Below are 24060 nucleotides of genomic sequence, written 5' to 3'. Positions count from 1 at the left end.
GAGACCTCCCGTGAATTCTGGTGCTGAGGACGAAGGATCTCCCCAGGCTGGACCCGGTCGTTCGGTGGACTTGCCCGTGACACCGAGATTGGGGAGCAGGGGGTGGAGTGGGCGGGGGCAGAGACTCCCGAGGTTGGCAGCGGGTTCCGGGCCGGCTGGGCAAACGGCGGATGGAATTCAGCGCAGACGAGTGTGAGGTGCCCCACCTCGGGAGGACCGGCCGGGGGAACGGCAGGGCGCTGGGGAGCGCCGCGGGGCGGAGGGATCTGGGAACACGGGTCCATAACTCACTCAGCTGTCTGCCTGAACCTGGGGTCACAGAGTAGGTAGAGTCGAAAAGGGAGCTTTGGGCACACTGGCCTTCCTCAGTCTTGAGCTAGCACGTCATGCTGAAATTGTATAAACCTTCCAGGCCCAATTCGGAGTATCCTGGACAGTTCTGGTCACCTCCCTACCAGAGAGATATCAATAAGGTTGAAGGAGTGCGGAGAAAGATTCAGCGAACAGTTCAGGCTCCTCTGGTTGAAGAGCCTGATGGTTGAGGGGTAATAACTGTTCCTGAACCTGGTGGTGTGGGTCCTGAGGCTCCTGTACCTCCTTCCTGAGGGTTGAGGGGTAATAACTGTTCCTGAACCTGGTGGTGGGGGTCCTGAGGCTCCTGTACCTCCTTCCTAATGGTTGAGGGGTAATAACTGTTCCTGAACCTGGTGGTGGGGGTCCTGAGGCTCCTGTACCTCCTTCCTGATGGTTGAGGGGTAATAACTGTTCCTGAACCTGGTGGTGTGGGTCCTGAGGCTCCTGTACCTCCTTCCCGATGGTTGAGGGGTAATAACTGTTCCTGAACCTGGTGGTGTGGGTCCTGAGGCTCCTGTACCTCCTTCCTGATGGTTGAGGGGTAATAACTGTTCCTGAACCTGGTGGTGTGGGTCCTGAGGCTCCTGTACCTCCTTCCTGAGGGTTGAGGGGTAATAACTGTTCCTGAACCTGGTGGTGGGGGTCCTGAGGCTCCTGTACCTCCTTCCTAATGGTTGAGGGGTAATAACTGTTCCTGAACCTGGTGGTGGGGGTCCTGAGGCTCCTGTACCTCCTTCCTGATGGTTGAGGGGTAATAACTGTTCCTGAACCTGGTGGTGGGGGTCCTGAGGCTCCTGTACCTCCTTCCTAATGGTTGAGGGGTAATAACTGTTCCTGAACCTGGTGGTGGGGGTCCTGAGGCTCCTGTACCTCCTTCCTGATGGTTGAGGGGTAATAACTGTTCCTGAACCTGGTGGTGTGGGTCCTGAGGCTCCTGTACCTCCTTCCTGATGGTTGAGGGGTAATAACTGTTCCTGAACCTGGTAGTGGGGGTCCTGAGGCTCCTGTACCTCCTTCCTGATGGTTGAGGGGTAATAACTGTTCCTGAACCTGGTGGTGGGGGTCCTGAGGCTCCTGTACCTCCTTCCTGATGGTTGAGGGGGTAATAACTGTTCCTGAACCTGGTGGTGTGGGCCTGAGGCTCCTGTACCTCCTTCCTGATGGTTGAGGGGTAATAACTGTTCCTGAACCCGGTGGTGTGGGCCCTGAGGCTCCTGTACCTCCTTCCTGATGGTTGAGGGGTGATAACTGTTCCTGAACCTGGTGGTGTGGGTCCTGAGGCTCCTGTACCTCCTTCCTGATAGTTGAGGGGGTAATAACTATTCCTGAACCTGGTGGTGTGGGTCCTGAGGCTCCTGTACCTCATTCCTCATGGTTGAGGGGGTAATAACTGTTCCTGAACCTGGTGGTGTGGGTCCTGAGGCTCCTGTACCTCCTTCCTAATGATCGAGGGGGTAATAACTGTTCCTGATCCTGGTGGTGGGGGACCTGAGGCTCCTGTACCTCCTTCCTGACCACAGCAGTGAGAGGAGAGCGTGTCCTGTGTGGTGGGGGCCCCTGATGATGGACGCTGCTTTCCTGCGACAGCTTGAGAGAAGTTTGGGGAGTTATATGGATGGGAGGGGTATGGAGGCCGCTGGTCCAGGCACAGGTCGATGGGACTAGGTTTCAATGATATCCGGCATGTACTAGATGGGTCGAAGGGCCTGATTCTGTGCTGTAGTGTTCTACCCCTTGTCTGCTTTTGTCTCCTCCGCAGATCTCCCATGCAGCGCAGAACCTACTGTTAAATTTGTACAAGGCACATCCAAATATTGGTACAAGCCACACATCAGCCGGGAGCAGGGTGAGTGAACAGTCTGGTTTGATCTAATTCTCTGTCAAGATTCGAGATTGTTCGATTGTTTCGCTCTCCAATGTAAAGGAGAGCAAAATAATTGTTACACCAGATTCGATAACAAAAAAAAACACAATTAGATAAAGAACACAATAAAAAACACACAATCAATATAAATAGATGCGATAGCTTATAGACACAGATTGATTGTGCGTCCATGAAGTGACGCTGGACACAGGAGTGTCTGTACACAAGGTGACTCTGACAGGAAATGATAAAGTAGTGGTGGTTGGGGGTGTGGAGAGGTGGGTCAGTGGGTGATTGAGGGTGTGGAGGGGTGGGTCAGTGGGTGATTGGGGGTGTGGAGGGGTGGGTCAGTGGGTGATTGGGGGTATGGAGGGGTGGGTCAGTGGGTGGTTGGGGGTGTGGAGGGGTGGGTCAGTGGGTGATTGGGGGTGTGGAGGGGTGGGTCAGTGGGTGATTGGGGTTGTGGAGAGGTGGGTCAGTGGGTGATTGGCGGTGTGGAGGGGTGGGTCAGTGGGTGGTTGGGGGTGTGGAGGGGTGGGTCAGTGAGTGGTTGGGGGTGTGGAGGGGTGGGTCAGTGGGTGATTGGGGGTGTGGAGGGGTGGGTCAGTGGGTGATTGAGGGTGTGGAGGGGTGGGTCAGTGGGTGGTTGGGGGTGTGGAGGGGTGGGTCTGAGTGATTGGAGGTGTGGAGCGGTGGGTCAGTGGGTGGTTGGGGGTGTGGAGGGGTGGGTCAGAAGATGGTTGGGGGTGTGGAGGGTTGTGTCTGGGTGATTGGGTGTGTGGAGGGGTGGGTCAGTGGGTGATTGGGTGTGTGGTGGGGTGGGTCTGGGTGATTAGGGAAAGGGGAGGGGAGAGAGAGATGGGGTGAGGGAGGGGATGAGGAGAGAGGGTGAGAGAGGGGAGAGAGATTGGATGAGGGAGCGGGGAGAGAGAGATGGGGTGAGGGAGGGAGAGGGATAGGGAGAGAGAGAGGAGAGAGTGTGGTAAAGAGAGAGTGGGAACAGAGAGGTGTGATGTGGAGAGAGGGGGAGAGGGAGGGGTAGGGAGTGAGGAAAGGAGTGGGAGAGGGCAGATAAACTGGATTCTGATTCTGACGGAGGGGACTGCGAGCTAGTTATTACTTGTGGTCTCTGTTGGGTGGTTCTCGATGAAGACCAGGCTCCTGGGAGTTTGGTTCATCGGCAGGGCAGTTTGTCATTGCTGAGAGTCCGGAAGCTTTCCAGCCGCTGAGGTCGGATCTTGCGTCTCTTGCAGCCATCGAGATGCTGAAGGACGAGGAGGTCGGTTCCTTCGTCATCCGGGAGAGCTCCACCTACGTCGGCTCCTTCGGCCTGGCCCTGAAGGTGTCGCCCGGCCCCGAGAGCCCGGAGAGGAAGACGGGTATGTCGTCTCACTCGGAGCGGGGTCAAGGTCGCCGCGCACTGCCCTAAACCCACCCTCCCTGCTGACAAAGGACAATAGGCCATTCGGCCCTTCGAGCCCGCGCCGCCATTCTGAGATCATGGCTGATCATCTACTATCAATACCCGGTTCCTGCCTTGTCCCCATATCCCTTGATTCCCCTATCCATCAGATACCTATCCAGCTCCTTCTTGAAAGCATCCGGAGAATTGGCCTCCACTGCCTTCCGAGGCAGTGCGTTCCAGCCCCCCACTCTGTCCTAAATGACCTACCCCTTATTCTCAAACCATGCCCTCTGGTCCTGGACTCCCCCAGCATCTGGAACACATTTCCTGCTGGGGCACAGGCCGCCCACCGCAGCTCGCCAGAGCCCTCCGTCCTGGGCCGGACCTTCGCCTCTTCCCCTCCCCCCGGGGACGAGCTCTTCAGAGCTCCCATTGGTGTTCCATCAGCAGCGGGCTTTTACGGGACGGGGTCGCTAGCCCCACTCCTCTCGCAGCCGAGCTTTGGGGGGGGGGGGGTGGTGGTCTTTGGGGAGGGTGCGGGACATTGGTGACCCTTCGAGTTCTGGTCCCTCACCCAGTTGCTCCCTCTTTATAGGAGACTCCCCAGCCGTGTCGGTCCGGCATTTCCTCATCGAATTCTCCCGGAAAGGAGTGTGTCTGAAAGGAGGAGCCCAGGAGCCGTATTTTGGTGAGCTTGTAGAACCGCAGCACAGAAACAGGCCTCTCGGCCCTTCTTGGCTGTGCCGAACCATTTCTCTGTCCGGTCCTACTGACCTGCACCAGGACCATATCCCTCCGTACCCCTCTCATCCATGTACCCGTCCCGAGTTTTTCTTCAATGTTAAAAGTGAGCCCGCATTCACCACTTCATCTGGCAGCTCATTCCACACTCCCACCGCTCTCTGTGTGAAGAAGCCCCCCCCCCCACAATGTTCCCTTTAAATTTCTCCCCCTTCACCCTTAACCCATGTCCTCTGGTTTTTTCCTCCCCCTGGCCTCAGTGGGAAAAGCCTGCTTGCATTCACTCTGTCTATACCCATCATAATTTTATATACCTCTATCAAATCTCCCCTCACTCTCCTACGCTCCAGGGAATAAAGTCCTAACCTATTCAACCTTTCTCTGTAACTCAGTTTCTCAAGTCCTGGCAACATCCTTGTAAACCTTCTCTGCACTCTCTCAACCTTATTAATATCCTTCCTGTAATTCGGTAAACTGCACACAATACTCCAAATTCGGCCTCACCAATGCCTTATACAACCTCACCATAACATTCCAACTCTTATACTCAATACTTTGATTTATAAAGGCCAATGTACCAAAAGCTCTCTTTACGACCCTATCTACCTGTGATACCATTTTGTATCTGCACTCCCAGATCCCTCTGTTCTACTGCACTCCTCAGTGCCCTACCCTGTACGTTCTACCTTGGTTTGACCTTCCGAAGCGCAATACCTCACATTTGTCCGCATTAAACTCCATCTGCCGTTTTTCCAGCCGGTCCAAATGGTCAGTGCCACACGCAGAACGCCAGAGGAACTCAGCAGGCCGGGCAGCGGCCGTAGAAAAGTGTGAGATGTGCCAGAGCTCCTCATAAATCTCACCTCTCACCCTCAACCTACTGCCTCTGGTTGTAGTGTCACCCAACCTCAGTGGGGGGGGGGGGGGGGAGAAGAAAAAACCCTGCTTTGCATTTACCCTATCTATACCCCTCGTTATTTTTTTTTTACCTCTGTCAGATCTCCCCAGGTCAAATCATTACTCAGTGCATTGAGGTCGTTAAAAAGTAACATCGGCTTAATTTGTCACACGGACGTCAAAACACACAGCTGGTGCATCGTTATTTTGCGTCGGCGACCGACACAGTCCGAGGGCGAGCTGGGAGTGGAGGGGGGCAGCCCGCGAGTGTCGCCACGGTTCCAGCCCCCCCGACCTAGCCTGCCGGCCACTCACCTGGGCGGGCGGGTTCAGCCGGCAGGTCTGCGGAGCGCCCGGAGGGAACCACCCCCCCTCCCACCCCGCGAGCCGCCAGCGGGAGTCGGACCCGGTTCGCCGGAGCTGCCGGACGCCTCCCCCCCCCCCCCACCCCTCGGAGGGCAGCATCTCCGCTGGAGCTGAGGTCGCGGGGGCCTCAGAGTCCAAGGTTATCATCGAAGTGCGCGTATGTCTCCCTTGCGGTCGGAGTACATCGGGACCCCCGGGTGCTGCCGGTGAGACGCCGGTGATAATTGAGCAGGGATATCACCAACCGGACCCGGTTGAAGTCGCCCGGCACGGATTTGAAAGGGCTTGGAGGGGATGGGTTGTGGGGGGGGGGGGGTGCGGGATGGTGAGCTGTGAACCCACCCCTAACCACAGACCTCTCTCCCCACCCCCCACAGGAAGCCTCTCAGCTTTTGTCTACCAGCATTGCATCACCCCCATCAGCCTGCCTCACAAGCTTCGCCTGCCGAGGACAGGTAAGTCACTGGCGTGGATTTTGGGTAGGGCGGGGTCAGGTCAGGGCTGGGCAGTGGTGGTCGGGTAGGGTCTGCACTGGCCCTCTTCTTATTGCCACCGTCGTGGTTGGGGAGGTTCAGGAGCCTGAAGACACACACTCAACGATTCAGGAACAGCTTCTTCCCCTCTGCCACAAGGGAGGAGGTACAGGAGCCTGAATACACACACTCAATGAATCAGGAACAGCTACTTCCCCTCTGCCACAAGGGAGGAGGTACAGGAGCCTGAATACACACACTCAATGAATCAGGAACAGCTACTTCCCCTCTGCCATCAGGGAGGAGGTACAGGAGCCTGAAGACACACACTCAGCGATTCAGGAACAGCTTCTTCCCCTCTGCCATCAGGGAGGAGGTACAGGAGCCTGAAGACACACACTCAACGATTCAGGAACAGCTTCTTCCCCTCTGCCATCAGGGAGGAGGTACAGGAGCCTGAAGACACACACTCAACGATTCAGGAACAGCTTCTTCCCCTCTGCCATCAGGGAGGAGGTACAGGAGCCTGAAGACACACACTCAACGATTCAGGAACAGCTTCTTCCCCTCTGCCATCAGGGAGGAGGTACAGGAGCCTGAAGACACACACTCAACGATTCAGGAACAGCTTCTTCCCCTCTGCCATCCGATTTCTGAATGGACACTGAGCCCATGAACACTGCCTCACTATTTACAGTTATTTTCAAGATCCATTTCTCGCAATTCATAGTTTTCTTAAAAGAAAATGATTGCCGCAAAAGAAGAGATTTCACAAGGTGCGTCAGCAAGGTTCAGATTGGATCCGGCTACCAGGATGACAGCCAGGTCAGCGTGGCCGAGCTGTCTGTGTCTTCTGGTCTGTCCTGGGACGCAGGAGCCCCGGGAGAGGAAACGTTCCAGCGGGGAGAGCCGAGGAGTGGGAGGGATGTGACGCTGCTTCCGCGTGGAAGTGCCCAGTGGGGAGGACTTCTCCCCTCGAGGGGCTGGGCTGAATCCGCTGAAGGACTTTCCCCTCCCTCCCCACAGTTGCAGAAGTCTGCAAAAGTTTCAGACGGGAGAGATGGGGCCTCCGGGGTGAGCTCTGCCCCTCTCGTTCGCTCCCCGCTTCTTGGCCGTCCGGAGGGGGGTTGAGTGGAGGCGGCGGGCGACGAGGGGTGGAAGGGATCGGCAGGCCGAGGTGTGGGGGGGGGGGGGGGGTGGTGGTGAGGGTGAGGTCGGCCCCTCCCCCATTGACTCTCTGCTCTCTCTGCCGTCCAGACTCTCTGCGGGACACGGCCGAAGGTGCCGGCTCTGGGGCAGCGGGCGGCAACGTGTCCCCCCCGAGGAACCAGCAAGCAGGTCAGTAGGCAACGGGGCGGTGCGGGGGGGGGGGCAACGGCAGAGTCAGAGTCCTCGGTCCTCTCGCGCTGGCCGAGGAGATGACTGGTCCCGCCCCTCCCTCACGGCCTGACATCAAAAACACAGATGCCTGTGTCACCCAGAAACGGCACAGCCCTCCCCACCGTCTGGGGAACATTGACATGGGAGCACAATGAGGCCATTCTGCCCATCGAGACTGCACCCCATTCCGACATGGCCGACTTGTTACCCCACTTAAACCCATTCTCCTGTTTTCTCCCGGTAACTTTGACACCCTGACTAATCAAGAACCTATCACCTCCGCTTCAGATATACCCAATGACTTGGCCTCCACAGTCGTCTGTGGCAAAGAATTCCACAGATTCACCACCCTCTGGCTAAAGAAAATCCTCCTCAGCTCTGTTCTAAAGGGATGTCCTATTCTATCTGTGTCGTCTAGTCCTGGACTCCCCCACTATAGGAAACATCCTCTCCACATCCACTCTATCTGTGTCCTCTGGTCCTAGACTTCCCCCCACTATAGGAAACATACTCTCCACATCCACTCTGTCTGTGTCCTCTGGTCCTAGACTCCCCCACTATAGGAAACATCCTCTCCACATCCACTCTATCTGTGTCCTCTGGTCCTAGGCTCCCCCACTAAAGGAAACATCCTCTCCACATCCACTCTACCTGTGTCCTCTGGTCTAGACTTCCCCACTATAGGAAACATACCCTCCACATCCACTCTGTCTGTGTCCTCAGGTCCTAGACTCCCCCACTATAGGAAACATCCTCTCCACATCCACTCTATCTGTGTCCTCTGGTCCTAGGCTCCCCCACTAAAGGAAACATCCTCTCCACATCCACTCCACCTGTGTCCTCTGGTCTAGACTTCCCCACTATAGGAAACATACCTTCCACATCCACTCTATCTGTGTTCTCTTCTCCTAGACTCCCGCACTATAGGAAATATCCTCTCCACATCCACTCTATCTGTGTCCACTGGTCCTAGACTCCCCCACTATAGAAAACATCCTCTCAACATCCACTCTATCTGTGTCCTCTGGTCCTAGACTCCCCCACTATAGGAACCATCCTCTCCACATCCACTCTATCTGTGTCCTCTGCTCCTAGACTCCCCCACTATAGGAAACATCCTCTCCACATCCACTCTATCTGTGTCCTCTGGTCCTAGACTCCCCCACTATAGGAAACGTCCTCTCCACATCCACTCTATCTGTGTCCTCTGGTCGTAGACTCCCCCACTATCAGAAACACCCACTGACCCACCCCTCCACACCCCCAACCACCCACTGACCCACCCCTCCACTCACACAACCACATACTGACCCACCCCTCCACACCCCCAACCACCCACTGACCCACCCCTCCACTCACACAACCACATACTGACCCACCCCTCCACACCCCCAATCACATACTGAACCACCCTCCACACACCCCCAATCACCCACTGACCAACCCCTCCACACGCCCAATCACCTACTGAACCACCCCTCCACACCCCCAACCACCTACTGATCCACCCCTCCACACACCCAATCACCCACTGACCCACCCCTCCACACACCCAATCACCCACTGACCCACCCCTCCACAACCCCATTCACCCACTGACCCAACCCTCCACACCCCCAATCACCCACTGACCCACCCCTCCTAACCCTCCAATCACCCACTGACCCACCCCTCCACACTCCCAATCACCCACTGACCCACCCCTCCTAACCCTCCAATCACCCACTGACCCACCCCTCCACATCCCCCAATCACCCACTGACCCACCCCTCCACACCCCCAACCACACACTGACCCACCCCTCCACACCCCCCATTCACCCACTGACCCACCCCTCCACACCCCCAACCACCCACTGACTCACCCCTCCACAACCCAATCACCCACTGACCCACCCCTCCACACACCTTCAATCACCCACTGACCCACCGCTCCACACCCCCAATCACCCACTGACCCACCACTCCACACCCCCAATCACCCACTGACCCACCCCTCCACACACCCCCAATCAACCACTGACCCACCCCTCCACACACCCCCAATCACCCACTGACCCACCCCTGCACACCCCCCAATCACCCACTGACCCACCCCTCCACACCCCCAATCTCCCACTGACCCACCCCAACACACCCCCAATCCCTCACTGACCTACCCCTCCACACCCCCTATCACCCACTGACCCACCCCTCCACTCTCCCCAATCACTCACTGACCCACCCCTCCACACACACAACCACCCACTGACCCACCCCTCCACAACCCCAACCACCCACTGACCCACTCCTCCACAGACCCAATCACCCACTGACACACCCCTCCACACCCATAATCACTCACTGACCCACCCCTCCACACACCCAACCACCCACTGACCCACTCCTCCACACACCCAACCACCCACTGAGCCACCCCTCCACACACCCAATCACCCACTGACCCACCCCTCCACTCCCCCCATTCACCCACTGACCCTCCCCTCCACACCCCCTATCACCCACTGACCCACCCCTCCACTCTCCCCAATCACTCACTGACCCACCCCTCCACACACACAACCACCCACTGACCCACCACTCCACAACCCCAACCACCCACTGACCCACTCCTCCACACACCCAATCACCCACTGACCCACCCCTCCACACCCCCAACCACCCACTGACCCACCCCTCCACTCACCCAACCACATACTGACCCACCCCTCCACACCCCCAGTCACATACTGAACCACCCTCCACACACCCCCAATCACCCACTGACCAAACCCCTCCACACACCCAATCACCTACTGAACCACCCCTCCACACCCCCAACCACCTACTGATCCACCCCTCCACACACCCAATCACCCACTGACCCACCCCTCCACACACCCAATCACCCACTGACCCACCCCTCCACACCCCCCATTCACCCACTGACCCTCCCCTCCACACCCCCTATCACCCACTGACCCACCCCTCCACTCTCCCCAATCACTCACTGACCCACCCCTCCACAAACACAACCACCCACTGACCCACCCCTCCACACACCAAATCACCCACTGACCCACCCCTCCACACCCCCAATCACCCACTGACCCACCCCTCCACATCCCCAACCACCCACTGAGCCACCCCTCCACACACTCAATCACCCACTGACCCACCCCTCCACACCCCCCATTCACCCACTGACCCTCCCCTCCACACCCCCAATCACCCACTGACCCACCCCTCCACATCCCCAATCACCCACTGACCCACCCCTCCACACACCCAATCACCCACTGACCCACCCCTCCACACACCCAATCACTCACTGACCCACCCCTCCACACACCCAATCACCCAATGACCCACACTTCCACACCCCCAATCACCCACTGACCCACCCCTCCACATCCCCAATCACCCACTGACCCACCCCTCCACACCCCCAATCACCCACTGACCCACCCCTCCTCACTTCCCAATCACCCACTGACCCACCCCTCCACGCCCCAATCACCCACTGACCCACTCCTCCTCACTCCCCAATCACCCACTGACCCACCCCTCCACAACCCCAATCACCCACTGACCCACCCCTCCACACCGCCAATCACCCACTGACCCACTCCTCCACACACCTTCAATCACCCACTGACCCACCGCTCCACACCCCCAATCACCCACTGACCCACCACTCCACACCCCCAATCACCCACTGACCCACCCCTCCACACACCCCCAATCACCCACTGACCCACCCCTCCACACACCCCCAATCACCCACTGACCCACCCCTCCACACACCCCCAATCACCCACTGACCCACCCCTGCACACCCCCCAATCACCCACTGACCCACCCCTCCACACCCCCAATCACCCACTGACCCACCCCTCCACACCCCCAATCCCTCACTGACCTACCCCTCCACACCCCCAACCACCCACTGACCCACCCCTCTACACCCCCAATCACCCACTGACCCACCCTTCCACACCCCCAATCACCCACTGATCCAGCCCTCCACACCCCCAATCACCCACTGACCCACCTCTCCACACCCCCCATCACCCACTGACCCACCACTCCACACCCCCAATCACCCACTGACCCACCCCTCCACACACACAACCACCCACTGACCCACCCCTCCTAACCCTCCAATCACCCACTGACCCACCCCTCCACATCCCCCAATCACCCACTGACCCACCCCTCCACACCCCCAACCACACACTGTCCCACCCCTCCACACCCCCCATTCACCCACTGACCCACCCCTCCACACCCCCAACCACCCACTGACCCACCCCTCCACAACCCAATCACCCACTGACCCACCCCTCCACACACCTTCAATCACCCACTGACCCACCGCTCCACACCCCCAATCACCCACTGACCCACCACTCCACACCCCCAATCACCCACTGACCCACCCCTCCACACACCCCAATCACCCACTGACCCACCCCTCCACACACCCCCAATCACCCACTGACCCACCCCTCCACACACCCCCAATCACCCACTGACCCACCCCTGCACACCCCCCAATCACCCACTGACCCACCCCTCCACACCCCCAATCACCCACTGACCCACCCCTCCACACCCCCAATCCCTCACTGACCTACCCCTCCACACCCCCAACAACCCACTGACCCACCCCTCTACACCCCCAATCACCCACTGACCCACCCTTCCACACCCCCAATCACCCACTGACCCAGCCCTCCACACCCCCAATCACCCACTGACCCACCTCTCCACACACCCCATCACCCACTGACCCACCACTCCACACCCCCAATCACCCACTGACCCACCCCTCCACACACACAACCACCCACTGACCCACCCCTCCACAACCCCAACCACCCACTGACCCACCCCTCTACACCGCCAATCACCCACTGACCCTCCCCTCCACACCCCTAATCACTCACTGACCCACCCCTCCACACACCCAATCACCCACTGACCCACCCCTCCACACCCCCTATCACCCACTGACCCACCCCTCCACACTCCCCAATCACTCACTGACCCACCCCTCCACACCCCCTATCACCCACTGACCCACCCCTCCACTCTCCCCAATCACTCACTGACCCACCTCTAACACACACACAACCACCCACTGACCCACCCCTCCACAACCCCAACCACCCACTGACCCACTCCTCCACACACCCAATCACCCACTGACCCATCCCTACACAACCCCAATCACTCACTGACCCACTCCTCCACACACCCAACCACCCACTGAGCCACCCCTCCACACACCCAATCACCCACTGACCCTCCCCTCCACACCCCCTATCACCTTCTGACCGACCCCTCCACTCTCCCCAATCACTCACTGACCCACCCCTCCACACACACAACCACCCACTGACCCACCCCTCCACACACCCAATCACCCACTGACCCACTCCTCCACATCCCCAACCACCCACTGAGCCACCCCTCCACACACTCAATCACCCACTGACCCACCCCTCCACACCCCCCATTCACCCACTGACCCTCCCCTCCACACCCCCAATCACCCACTGACCCACCCCTCCACATCCCCAATCACCCACTGACCCACCCCTCCACACACCCAATCACCCACTGACCCACCCCTCCACACACCCAATCACTCACTGACCCACCCCTCCACACACCCAATCACCCACTGACCCACCCTTCCACACCCCCAATCACACACTGACCCACCCCTCCACATCCCCAATCACCCACTGACCCACCCCTCCACACCCCCAATCACCCACTGACCCACCCCTCCTCACTCCCCAATCACCCACTGACCCACCCCTCCACGCCCCAATCACCCACTGACCCACCCCTCCACAACCCCAATCACCCACTGACCCACCCCTCCACACCGCCAATCACCCACTGACCCACTCCTCCACACACCTTCAATCACCCACTGACCCACCGCTCCACACCCCCAATCACCCACTGACCCACCCCTCCACACCCCCAACCACCCACTGACCCACCCCTCCACAACCCAATCACCCACTGACCCACCCCTCCACACACCTTCAATCACCCACTGACCCACCGCTCCACACCCCCAATCACCCACTGACCCACCACTCCACACCCCCAATCACCCACTGACCCACCCCTCACCACACCCAATCACCCACTGACCCACCCCTCCACACACCCCCAATCACCCACTGACCCACCCCTCCACACACCCCCAATCAACCACTGACCCACCCCTCCACACACCCCCAATCACCCACTGACCCACCCCTCCACACACCCCCAATCAACCACTGACCCACCCCTCCACACACCCCCAATCACCCACTGACCCACCCCTGCACACCCCCCAATCACCCACTGACCCACCCCTCCACACCCCCAATCTCCCACTGACCCACCCCAACACACCCCCAATCCCTCACTGACCTACCCCTCCACACCCCCTATCACCCACTGACCCACCCCTCCACTCTCCCCAATCACTCACTGACCCACCCCTCCACACACACAACCACCCACTGACCCACCCCTCCACAACCCCAACCACCCACTGACCCACTCCTCCACACACCCAATCACCCACTGACACACCCCTCCACACCCCTAATCACTCACTGACCCACCCCTCCACACACCCAACCACCCACTGACCCACTCCTCCACACACCCAACCACCCACTGAGCCACCCCTCCACACACCCAATCACCCACTGACCCACCCCTCCACACCCCCCATTCACCCACTGACCCTCCCCTCCACACCCCCTATCACCCACTGACCCACCCCTCCACTCTCCCCAATCACTCACTGACCCACCCCTCCACACACACAACCACCCACTGACCCACCCCTCCACAACCCCAACCACCCACTGACCCACTCCTCCACACACCCAATCACCCACTGACCCACCCCTCCACACCCCCAACCACCCACTGACCCACCCCTCCACATCCCCAATCACCCACTGACCCACCCCTCCACACACCCAATCACCCACTGACCCACCCCTCCACACACCCAATCACTCACTGACCCACCCCTCCACACACCCAATCACCCACTGACCCACCCTTCCACACCCCCAATCACACACTGACCCACCCCTCCACATCCCCAATCACCCACTGACCCACCCCTCCACACCCCCAATCACCCACTGACCCACCCCTCCTCACTCCCCAATCACCCACTGACCCACCCCTCCACGCCCCAATCACCCACTGACCCACCCCTCCACAACCCCAATCACCCACTGACCCACCCCTCCACACCGCCAATCACCCACTGACCCACTCCTCCACACACCTTCAATCACCCACTGACCCACCGCTCCACACCCCCAATCACCCACTGACCCACCCCTCCACACCCCCAACCACCCACTGACCCACCCCTCCACAACCCAATCACCCACTGACCCACCCCTCCACACACCTTCAATCACCCACTGACCCACCGCTCCACACCCCCAATCACCCACTGACCCACCACTCCACACCCCCAATCACCCACTGACCCACCCCTCACCACACCCAATCACCCACTGACCCACCCCTCCACACACCCCCAATCACCCACTGACCCACCCCTCCACACACCCCCAATCAACCACTGACCCACCCCTCCACACACCCCCAATCACCCACTGACCCACCCCTCCACACACCCCCAATCAACCACTGACCCACCCCTCCACACACCCCCAATCACCCACTGACCCACCCCTGCACACCCCCCAATCACCCACTGACCCACCCCTCCACACCCCCAATCTCCCACTGACCCACCCCAACACACCCCCAATCCCTCACTGACCTACCCCTCCACACCCCCTATCACCCACTGACCCACCCCTCCACTCTCCCCAATCACTCACTGACCCACCCCTCCACACACACAACCACCCACTGACCCACCCCTCCACAACCCCAACCACCCACTGACCCACTCCTCCACACACCCAATCACCCACTGACACACCCCTCCACACCCCTAATCACTCACTGACCCACCCCTCCACACACCCAACCACCCACTGACCCACTCCTCCACACACCCAACCACCCACTGAGCCACCCCTCCACACACCCAATCACCCACTGACCCACCCCTCCACACCCCCCATTCACCCACTGACCCTCCCCTCCACACCCCCTATCACCCACTGACCCACCCCTCCACTCTCCCCAATCACTCACTGACCCACCCCTCCACACACACAACCACCCACTGACCCACCCCTCCACAACCCCAACCACCCACTGACCCACTCCTCCACACACCCAATCACCCACTGACCCACCCCTCCACACCCCCAACCACCCACTGACCCACCCCTCCACACCCCCAACCACCCACTGACCCACCCCTCCACTCACCCAACCACATACTGACCCACCCCTCCACACCCCCAATCACATACTGAACCACCCTCCACACACCCCCAATCACCCACTGACCAAACCCCTCCACACACCCAATCACCTACTGAACCACCCCTCCACACCCCCAACCACCTACTGATCCACCCCTCCACACAGCCAATCACCCACTGACCCACCCCTCCACACACCCAATCACCCACTGACCCACCCCTCCACACCCCCCATTCACCCACTGACCCTCCCCTCCACACCCTCTATCACCCACTGACCCACCCCTCCACTCTCCCCAATCACTCACTGACCCACCCCTCCACAAACACAACCACCCACTGACCCACCCCTCCACACACCCAATCACCCACTGACACACCCCTCCACACCCCTAATCACTCACTGACCCACCCCTCCACACACCCAACCACCCACTGACCCACTCCTCCACACACCCAACCACCCACTGAGCCACCCCTCCACACACCCAATCACCCACTGACCCACCCCTCCACACCCCCCATTCACCCACTGACCCTCCCCTCCACACCCCCTATCACCCACTGACCCACCCCTCCACTCTCCCCAATCACTCACTGACCCACCCCTCCACACACACAACCACCCACTGACCCACCCCTCCACAACCCCAACCACCCACTGACCCACTCCTCCACACACCCAATCACCCACTGACCCACCCCTCCACACCCCCAACCACCCACTGACCCACCCCTCCACTCACCCAACCACATACTGACCCACCCCTCCACACCCCCAATCACATACTGAACCACCCTCCACACACCCCCAATCACCCACTGACCAAACCCCTCCACACACCCAATCACCTACTGAACCACCCCTCCACACCCCCAACCACCTACTGATCCACCCCTCCACACAGCCAATCACCCACTGACCCACCCCTCCACACACCCAATCACCCACTGACCCACCCCTCCACACCCCCCATTCACCCACTGACCCTCCCCTCCACACCCTCTATCACCCACTGACCCACCCCTCCACTCTCCCCAATCACTCACTGACCCACCCCTCCACAAACACAACCACCCACTGACCCACCCCTCCACACACCCAATCACCCACTGACCCACCCCTCCACACCCCCAATCACCCACTGACCCACCCCTCCACATCCCCAACCACCCACTGAGCCACCCCTCCACACACTCAATCACCCACTGACCCACCCCTCCACACCCCCCATTCACCCACTGACCCTCCCCTCCACACCCCCAATCACCCACTGACCCACCCCTCCACATCCCCAATCACCCACTGACCCACCCCTCCACACACCCAATCACCCACTGACCCACCCCTCCACACACCCAATCACTCACTGACCCACCCCTCCACACACCCAATCACCCAATGACCCACACTTCCACACCCCCAATCACCCACTGACCCACCCCTCCACATCCCCAATCACCCACTGACCCACCCCTCCACACCCCCAATCACCCACTGACCCACCCCTCCTCACTCCCCAATCACCCACTGACCCACCCCTCCACGCCCCAATCACCCACTGACCCACTCCTCCTCACTCCCCAATCACCCACTGACCCACCCCTCCACAACCCCAATCACCCACTGACCCACCCCTCCACACTGCCAATCACCCACTGACCCACTCCTCCACACACCTTCAATCACCCACTGACCCACCGCTCCACACCCCCAATCACCCACTGACCCACCACTCCACACCCCCAATCACCCACTGACCCACCCCTCCACACACCCCCAATCACCCACTGACCCACCCCTCCACACACCCCCAATCACCCACTGACCCACCCCTCCACACACCCCCAATCACCCACTGACCCACCCCTGCACACCCCCCAATCACCCACTGACCCACCCCTCCACACCCCCAATCACCCACTGACCCACCCCTCCACACCCCCAATCCCTCACTGACCTACCCCTCCACACCCCCAACCACCCACTGACCCACCCCTCTACACCCCCAATCACCCACTGACCCACCCTTCCACACCCCCAATCACCCACTGATCCAGCCCTCCACACCCCCAATCACCCACTGACCCACCTCTCCACACCCCCCATCACCCACTGACCCACCACTCCACACCCCCAATCACCCACTGACCCACCCCTCCACACACACAACCACCCACTGACCCACCCCTCCTAACCCTCCAATCACCCACTGACCCACCCCTCCACATCCCCCAATCACCCACTGACCCACCCCTCCACACCCCCAACCACACACTGTCCCACCCCTCCACACCCCCCATTCACCCACTGACCCACCCCTCCACACCCCCAACCACCCACTGACCCACCCCTCCACAACCCAATCACCCACTGACCCACCCCTCCACACACCTTCAATCACCCACTGACCCACCGCTCCACACCCCCAATCACCCACTGACCCACCACTCCACACCCCCAATCACCCACTGACCCACCCCTCCACACACCCCAATCACCCACTGACCCACCCCTCCACACACCCCCAATCACCCACTGACCCACCCCTCCACACACCCCCAATCACCCACTGACCCACCCCTGCACACCCCCCAATCACCCACTGACCCACCCCTCCACACCCCCAATCACCCACTGACCCACCCCTCCACACCCCCAATCCCTCACTGACCTACCCCTCCACACCCCCAACCACCCACTGACCCACCCCTCTACACCCCCAATCACCCACTGACCCACCCTTCCACACCCCCAATCACCCACTGACCCAGCCCTCCACACCCCCAATCACCCACTGACCCACCTCTCCACACCCCCCATCACCCACTGACCCACCACTCCACACCCCCAATCACCCACTGACCCACCCCTCCACACACACAACCACCCACTGACCCACCCCTCCACAACCCCAACCACCCACTGACCCACCCCTCTACACCGCCAATCACCCACTGACCCTCCCCTCCACACCCCTAATCACTCACTGACCCACCCCTCCACACACCCAATCACCCACTGACCCACCCCTCCACACCCCCTATCACCCACTGACCCACCCCTCCACACTCCCCAATCACTCACTGACCCACCCCTCCACACCCCCTATCACCCACTGACCCACCCCTCCACTCTCCCCAATCACTCACTGACCCACCCCTCCACACACACAACCACCCACTGACCCACCCCTCCACAACCCCAACCACCCACTGACCCACTCCTCCACAGACCCAATCACCCACTGACCCACCCCTCCACGCCCCAATCACCCACTGACCCACTCCTCCTCACTCCCCAATCACCCACTGACCCACCCCTCCACAACCCCAATCACCCACTGACCCACCCCTCCACACCGCCAATCACCCACTGACCCACTCCTCCACACACCTTCAATCACCCACTGACCCACCGCTCCACACCCCCAATCACCCACTGACCCACCACTCCACACCCCCAATCACCTACTGACCCACCCCTCCACGCCCCAATCACCCACTGACCCACTCCTCCTCACTCCCCAATCACCCACTGACCCACCCCTCCACAACCCCAATCACCCACTGACCCACCCCTCCACACCGCCAATCACCCACTGACCCACTCCTCCACACACCTTCAATCACCCACTGACCCACCCCTCCACACACCCCCAATCACCCACTGCCCCACCCCTCCACACACCCCCAATCACCCACTGACCCACCCCTCCACATACCCCCAATCACCCACTGACCCACCCCTGCACACCCCCCAATCACCCACTGACCCACTCCTCCACACCCCCAATCACCCACTGACCCACCCCTCCACACCCCCAATCCCTCACTGACCTACCCCTCCACACCCCCAACCACCCACTGACCCACCCCTCTACACCCCCAATCACCCACTGACCCACCCTTCCACACCCCCAATCACCCACTGACCCAGCCCTCCACACCCCCAATCACCCACTGACCCACCTCTCCACACCCCCCATCACCCACTGACCCACCACTCCACACCCCCAATCACCCACTGACCTTCCCCTCCACACACACAACCACCCACTGACCCACCCCTCCACAACCCCAACCACCCACTGACCCACCCCTCCACACCGCCAATCACCCACTGACCCTCCACTCCACACACCTAATCACTCACTGACCCACCCCTCCACACACCCAATCACCCACTGACCCACCCCTCCACACCCCCTATCACCCACTGACCCACCCCTCCACACTCCCCAATCACAAACTGACCCACCCCTCCACACCCCCTATCACCCACTGACCCACCCCTCCACTCTCCCCAATCACTCACTGACCCACCCCTCCACACACACAACCACCCACTGACCCACCCCTCCACAACCCCAACCACCCACTGACCCACTCCTCCACACACCCAGTCACCCACTGACCCATCCCTACACAACCCCAATCACTCACTGACCCACTCCTCCACACACCCAACCACCCACTGAGCCACCCCTCCACACACCCAATCACCCACTGACCCACCCCTCCACACCCCCCATTCACCCACTGACTCTCCCCTCAACACCCCCAATCACCCACTGACCCACCCCTCCACATCCCCAATCACCCACTGACCCACCCCTCCACACACCCAATCACCCACTGACCCACCCCTCCACACACCCAATCACTCACTGACCCACCCCTCCACACCCCCTATCACCCACTGACCCACCCCTCCACTCTCCCCAATCACTCACTGACCCACCCCTCCACACACACAACCACCCACTGACCCACCCCTCCACAACCCCAACCACCCACTGACCCACCCCTCCACACACCCAATCACCCACTGACCCACCCCTCCACACACCCAATCACCCACTGACCCACCCCTCCACACCCCCAATCACCCACTGACCCACCCCTCCACATCCCCAACCACCCACTGTGCCACCCCTCCACACACTCAATCACCCACTGACCCACCCCTCCACACCCCCCATTCACCCACTGACCCACCCCTCCACACCCCCTATCACCCACTGACCCACCCCTCCACTCTCCCCAATCACTCACTGACCCACCCCTCCACACACACAACCACCCACTGACCCACCCCTCCACACACCCAATCACCCACTGACCCACCCCTCCACACACCCAATCACCCACTGACCCACCCCTCCACACCCCCAATCACCCACTGTGCCACCCCTCCACACACTCAATCACCCACTGACCCACCCCTCCACTCTCCCCAATCACTCACTGACCCACCCCTCCACACACACAACCACCCACTGACCCACCCCTCCACAACCCCAACCACCCACTGACCCACCCCTCCACACACCCAATCACCCACTGACCCACCCCTCCACACACCCAATCACCCACTGACCCACCCCTCCACACCCCCAATCACCCACTGACCCACCCCTCCACATCCCCAACCACCCACTGTGCCACCCCTCCACACACTCAATCACCCACTGACCCACCCCTCCACACCCCCCATTCACCCACTGACCCTCCCCTCCACACCCCCAATCACCCACTGACCCACCCCTCCACATCCCCAATCATCCACTGACCCACCCCTCCACACACACAACCACCCACTGACCCACCCCTCCACAACCCCAACCACCCACTGACCCACCCCTCCACACACCCAATCACCCACTGACCCACCCCTCCACACACCCAATCACCCACTGACCCACCCCTCCACACCCCCAATCACCCACTGACCCACCCCTCCACATCCCCAACCACCCACTGTGCCACCCCTCCACACACTCAATCACCCACTGACCCACCCCTCCACACCCCCCATTCACCCACTGACCCTCCCCTCCACACCCCCAATCACCCACTGACCCACCCCTCCACAACCCCAATCACCCACTGACCCACCCCTCCACACCGCCAATCACCCACTGACCCACTCCTCCACACACCCAATCACCCACTGACCCACCCCTCCACAACCCCAATCACCCACTGACCCACCCCTCCACACCGCCAATCACCCACTGACCCACTCCTCCACACACCCAATCACCCACTGACCCACCCCTCCACACCCCCAACCACCCACTGACCCACCCCTCCACACCCCCAATCACCACTACTTTATCATTTCCTGTCAGAGTCACCTTGTGTACAGACACTCCTGTGCCCAGCGTCACTTTATGGACATACACTCAACATGTGTGTATCAAATATCACATGTGTTTATATTTATTATCGTGTGTTTTTTATGGTGTTCTTTATCTAATCATGTTTTTTTTTGTTGTGGGATCCGGAGTAACAATTATTCCGCCCTCCTTTACAGCTCTGAGCATGGAATGACGTTAAGCGATGTTAAATCTCGAATCCTTCTTCCGTCCCCCAGATCACTGTGTTTTGTACCTGAAGTCCGTCGCCATGGAATCTCTGTCGGGCCCCCAGGCCGTCCTGAAAGCTGCCTCCTACGTGCTGGAGCAGGGGCCCCTGCCCGAGGCCACCACCGTCCATTTCAAAGTGACGGAACAGGGCATCACCCTCACGGACAGCAAGCGGAAGTAAGGAGCAGGGCTCGGCTTGTTTTCAGATCGCGAGTTGAGGTAGTTGAAGTGGGCCATTCAGCCCGTTGGGCCATTCTATCAGAGGGCTGTTGGGAAGTCAAGAATCAGACACAAATCTCACATAATAAGTATTTCTCGGTACAGACTATTGTGCAAATATTTTAGGTACATCTATAGCTGGGGTGCCTAAGACTTTAGCACAGTACTGTAGTGATTCTATGTATTGTACTGTCCTGCTGCTGTGTGAGTGATGATTAACCTGATTCTAATCTGGGTCTCTACTGTGGACTGAGAGTGGGGAAGAGGGGCAGGGACAGGGGAATCACGGTTGGGGAAAGGGGGAGGGAGCGGGAAGCACCGGAGAGACATTCAGCAATGATCAGCGAACGGACTGTTTGGGGTCAAATTCCCGTTGCCCGGTGTCTCAGGGCTGGGTGTGACTGCACCAACACCTCGCCTGGCTCTCCCCGTCTGCCACCTGTCCCATACACCCTTTCCCGCCGCGCCCCACCCTCGCCATTCCCAACGTCCCCTGCTCCCCGCCGGATTTACAAGCTCGCTCCCCGCTCCACGTTGATAAAACACAGTACTGTGCAAAGGTCTGTGACACCGTCACTACATGTCTGCTCCAAAAAACTTTAGCACAGTAATTTCCTGTATTGCACTGTACTGCTGCCTGAAAATGAAACAAATTTCACGACTTGTAGTACTGCAAAATAGACGTAGGCACATATCTGTCACTGCAGGGCCTGTATTGTGACTGTTCAGGTCAGACAGGGTCAGCTTCTACCAGAAAGTGGGGCGGTCAAAGAACCACAGAATGAATTTGAGCGCATTGTTTTGTTCTGAAACAGCAAATAGCTCTGAACCAGATTAGATAAGAGATCAGTGAAGAGCCTGAGTCACACGTACATTGTGCAGACGGAGAATATCGTTCAAAGTTCGAAGTAAATTTACCATCTAATTGCGTATCTGACCCCATAAACAACCCTGAGGATCAGAGGGATCTGGGGGTCCGAGCGAGGATCAGAGGGATCTTGGGGTCCGAGTCCATAGGACGCTCAAAGCAGCTGCGCAGGTTGACTCTGTGGTTAAGAAGGCGTACGGTGTATTGGCCTTCATCAATCGTGGGATTGAGTTTAGGAGCTGAGAGGTAATGTTGCAGCTACATAGGACCCTGGTCAGACCCCACTCGGAGTGTTGTGCTCAGTTCTGGTCGCCTCACTACAGGAAGGACGTGGAAACCATAGAAAGGGTGCAGAGGAGATTTACAAGGATGTTGCCTGGATTGGGGAGCATGCCTTATGAGAATAGGTTGAGTGAACTCGGCCTTTTCTCCTCGGAGCGACAGAGGATGAGAGGTGACCTGATAGAGGTGTACAAGATGATGAGAGGCATTGATCGTGTGGACAGTCAGAGGCTTTTTCCCGGGGCTGAAATGGCTGCCACGAGAGGGCACAGGTTTAAGGTGCTGGGGAGTAGGTACAGAGGAGATGTCAGGGGTAAGTTTTTTACTCAGAGAGCAATGAGTGCGTGGAATGGGGTGCTGGCGACAGTGGTGGGGGCAGATACGATATTATCTTTTAAGAGACTTCTGGATAGGCACATGGAACTCAGAAAAATAGAGGGCTATGGGTCAGCCTAGTGAT

The 24060-nt window shown here is 59.3% G+C and overlaps 1 protein-coding gene across 1 annotated transcript in view; it reads left to right on the top strand.

The window, feature by feature from the left end:
* Window positions 1-24060, top strand: part of LOC132385577 (tensin-4-like) — a 53752-nt gene that overhangs the window by 20281 nt on the left and 9411 nt on the right. The window contains exons 6-11 of the mRNA XM_059957743.1: window positions 2114-2200; window positions 3472-3597; window positions 4219-4311; window positions 6005-6082; window positions 7358-7438; window positions 22240-22408. Coding sequence (XP_059813726.1) covers window positions 2114-2200; window positions 3472-3597; window positions 4219-4311; window positions 6005-6082; window positions 7358-7438; window positions 22240-22408 — 634 coding nt within the window. The remainder of the gene's footprint in view (window positions 1-2113; window positions 2201-3471; window positions 3598-4218; window positions 4312-6004; window positions 6083-7357; window positions 7439-22239; window positions 22409-24060) is intronic.

Source organism: Hypanus sabinus, assembly GCF_030144855.1.
Source record: "Hypanus sabinus isolate sHypSab1 chromosome X1 unlocalized genomic scaffold, sHypSab1.hap1 SUPER_X1_unloc_1, whole genome shotgun sequence".
NCBI classification, from domain to species: Eukaryota; Metazoa; Chordata; class Chondrichthyes; order Myliobatiformes; family Dasyatidae; genus Hypanus; species Hypanus sabinus.
The sequence above is the reverse complement of the archived record's forward strand: the minus strand, read 5'-3'. Positions and strand labels throughout refer to the sequence as shown.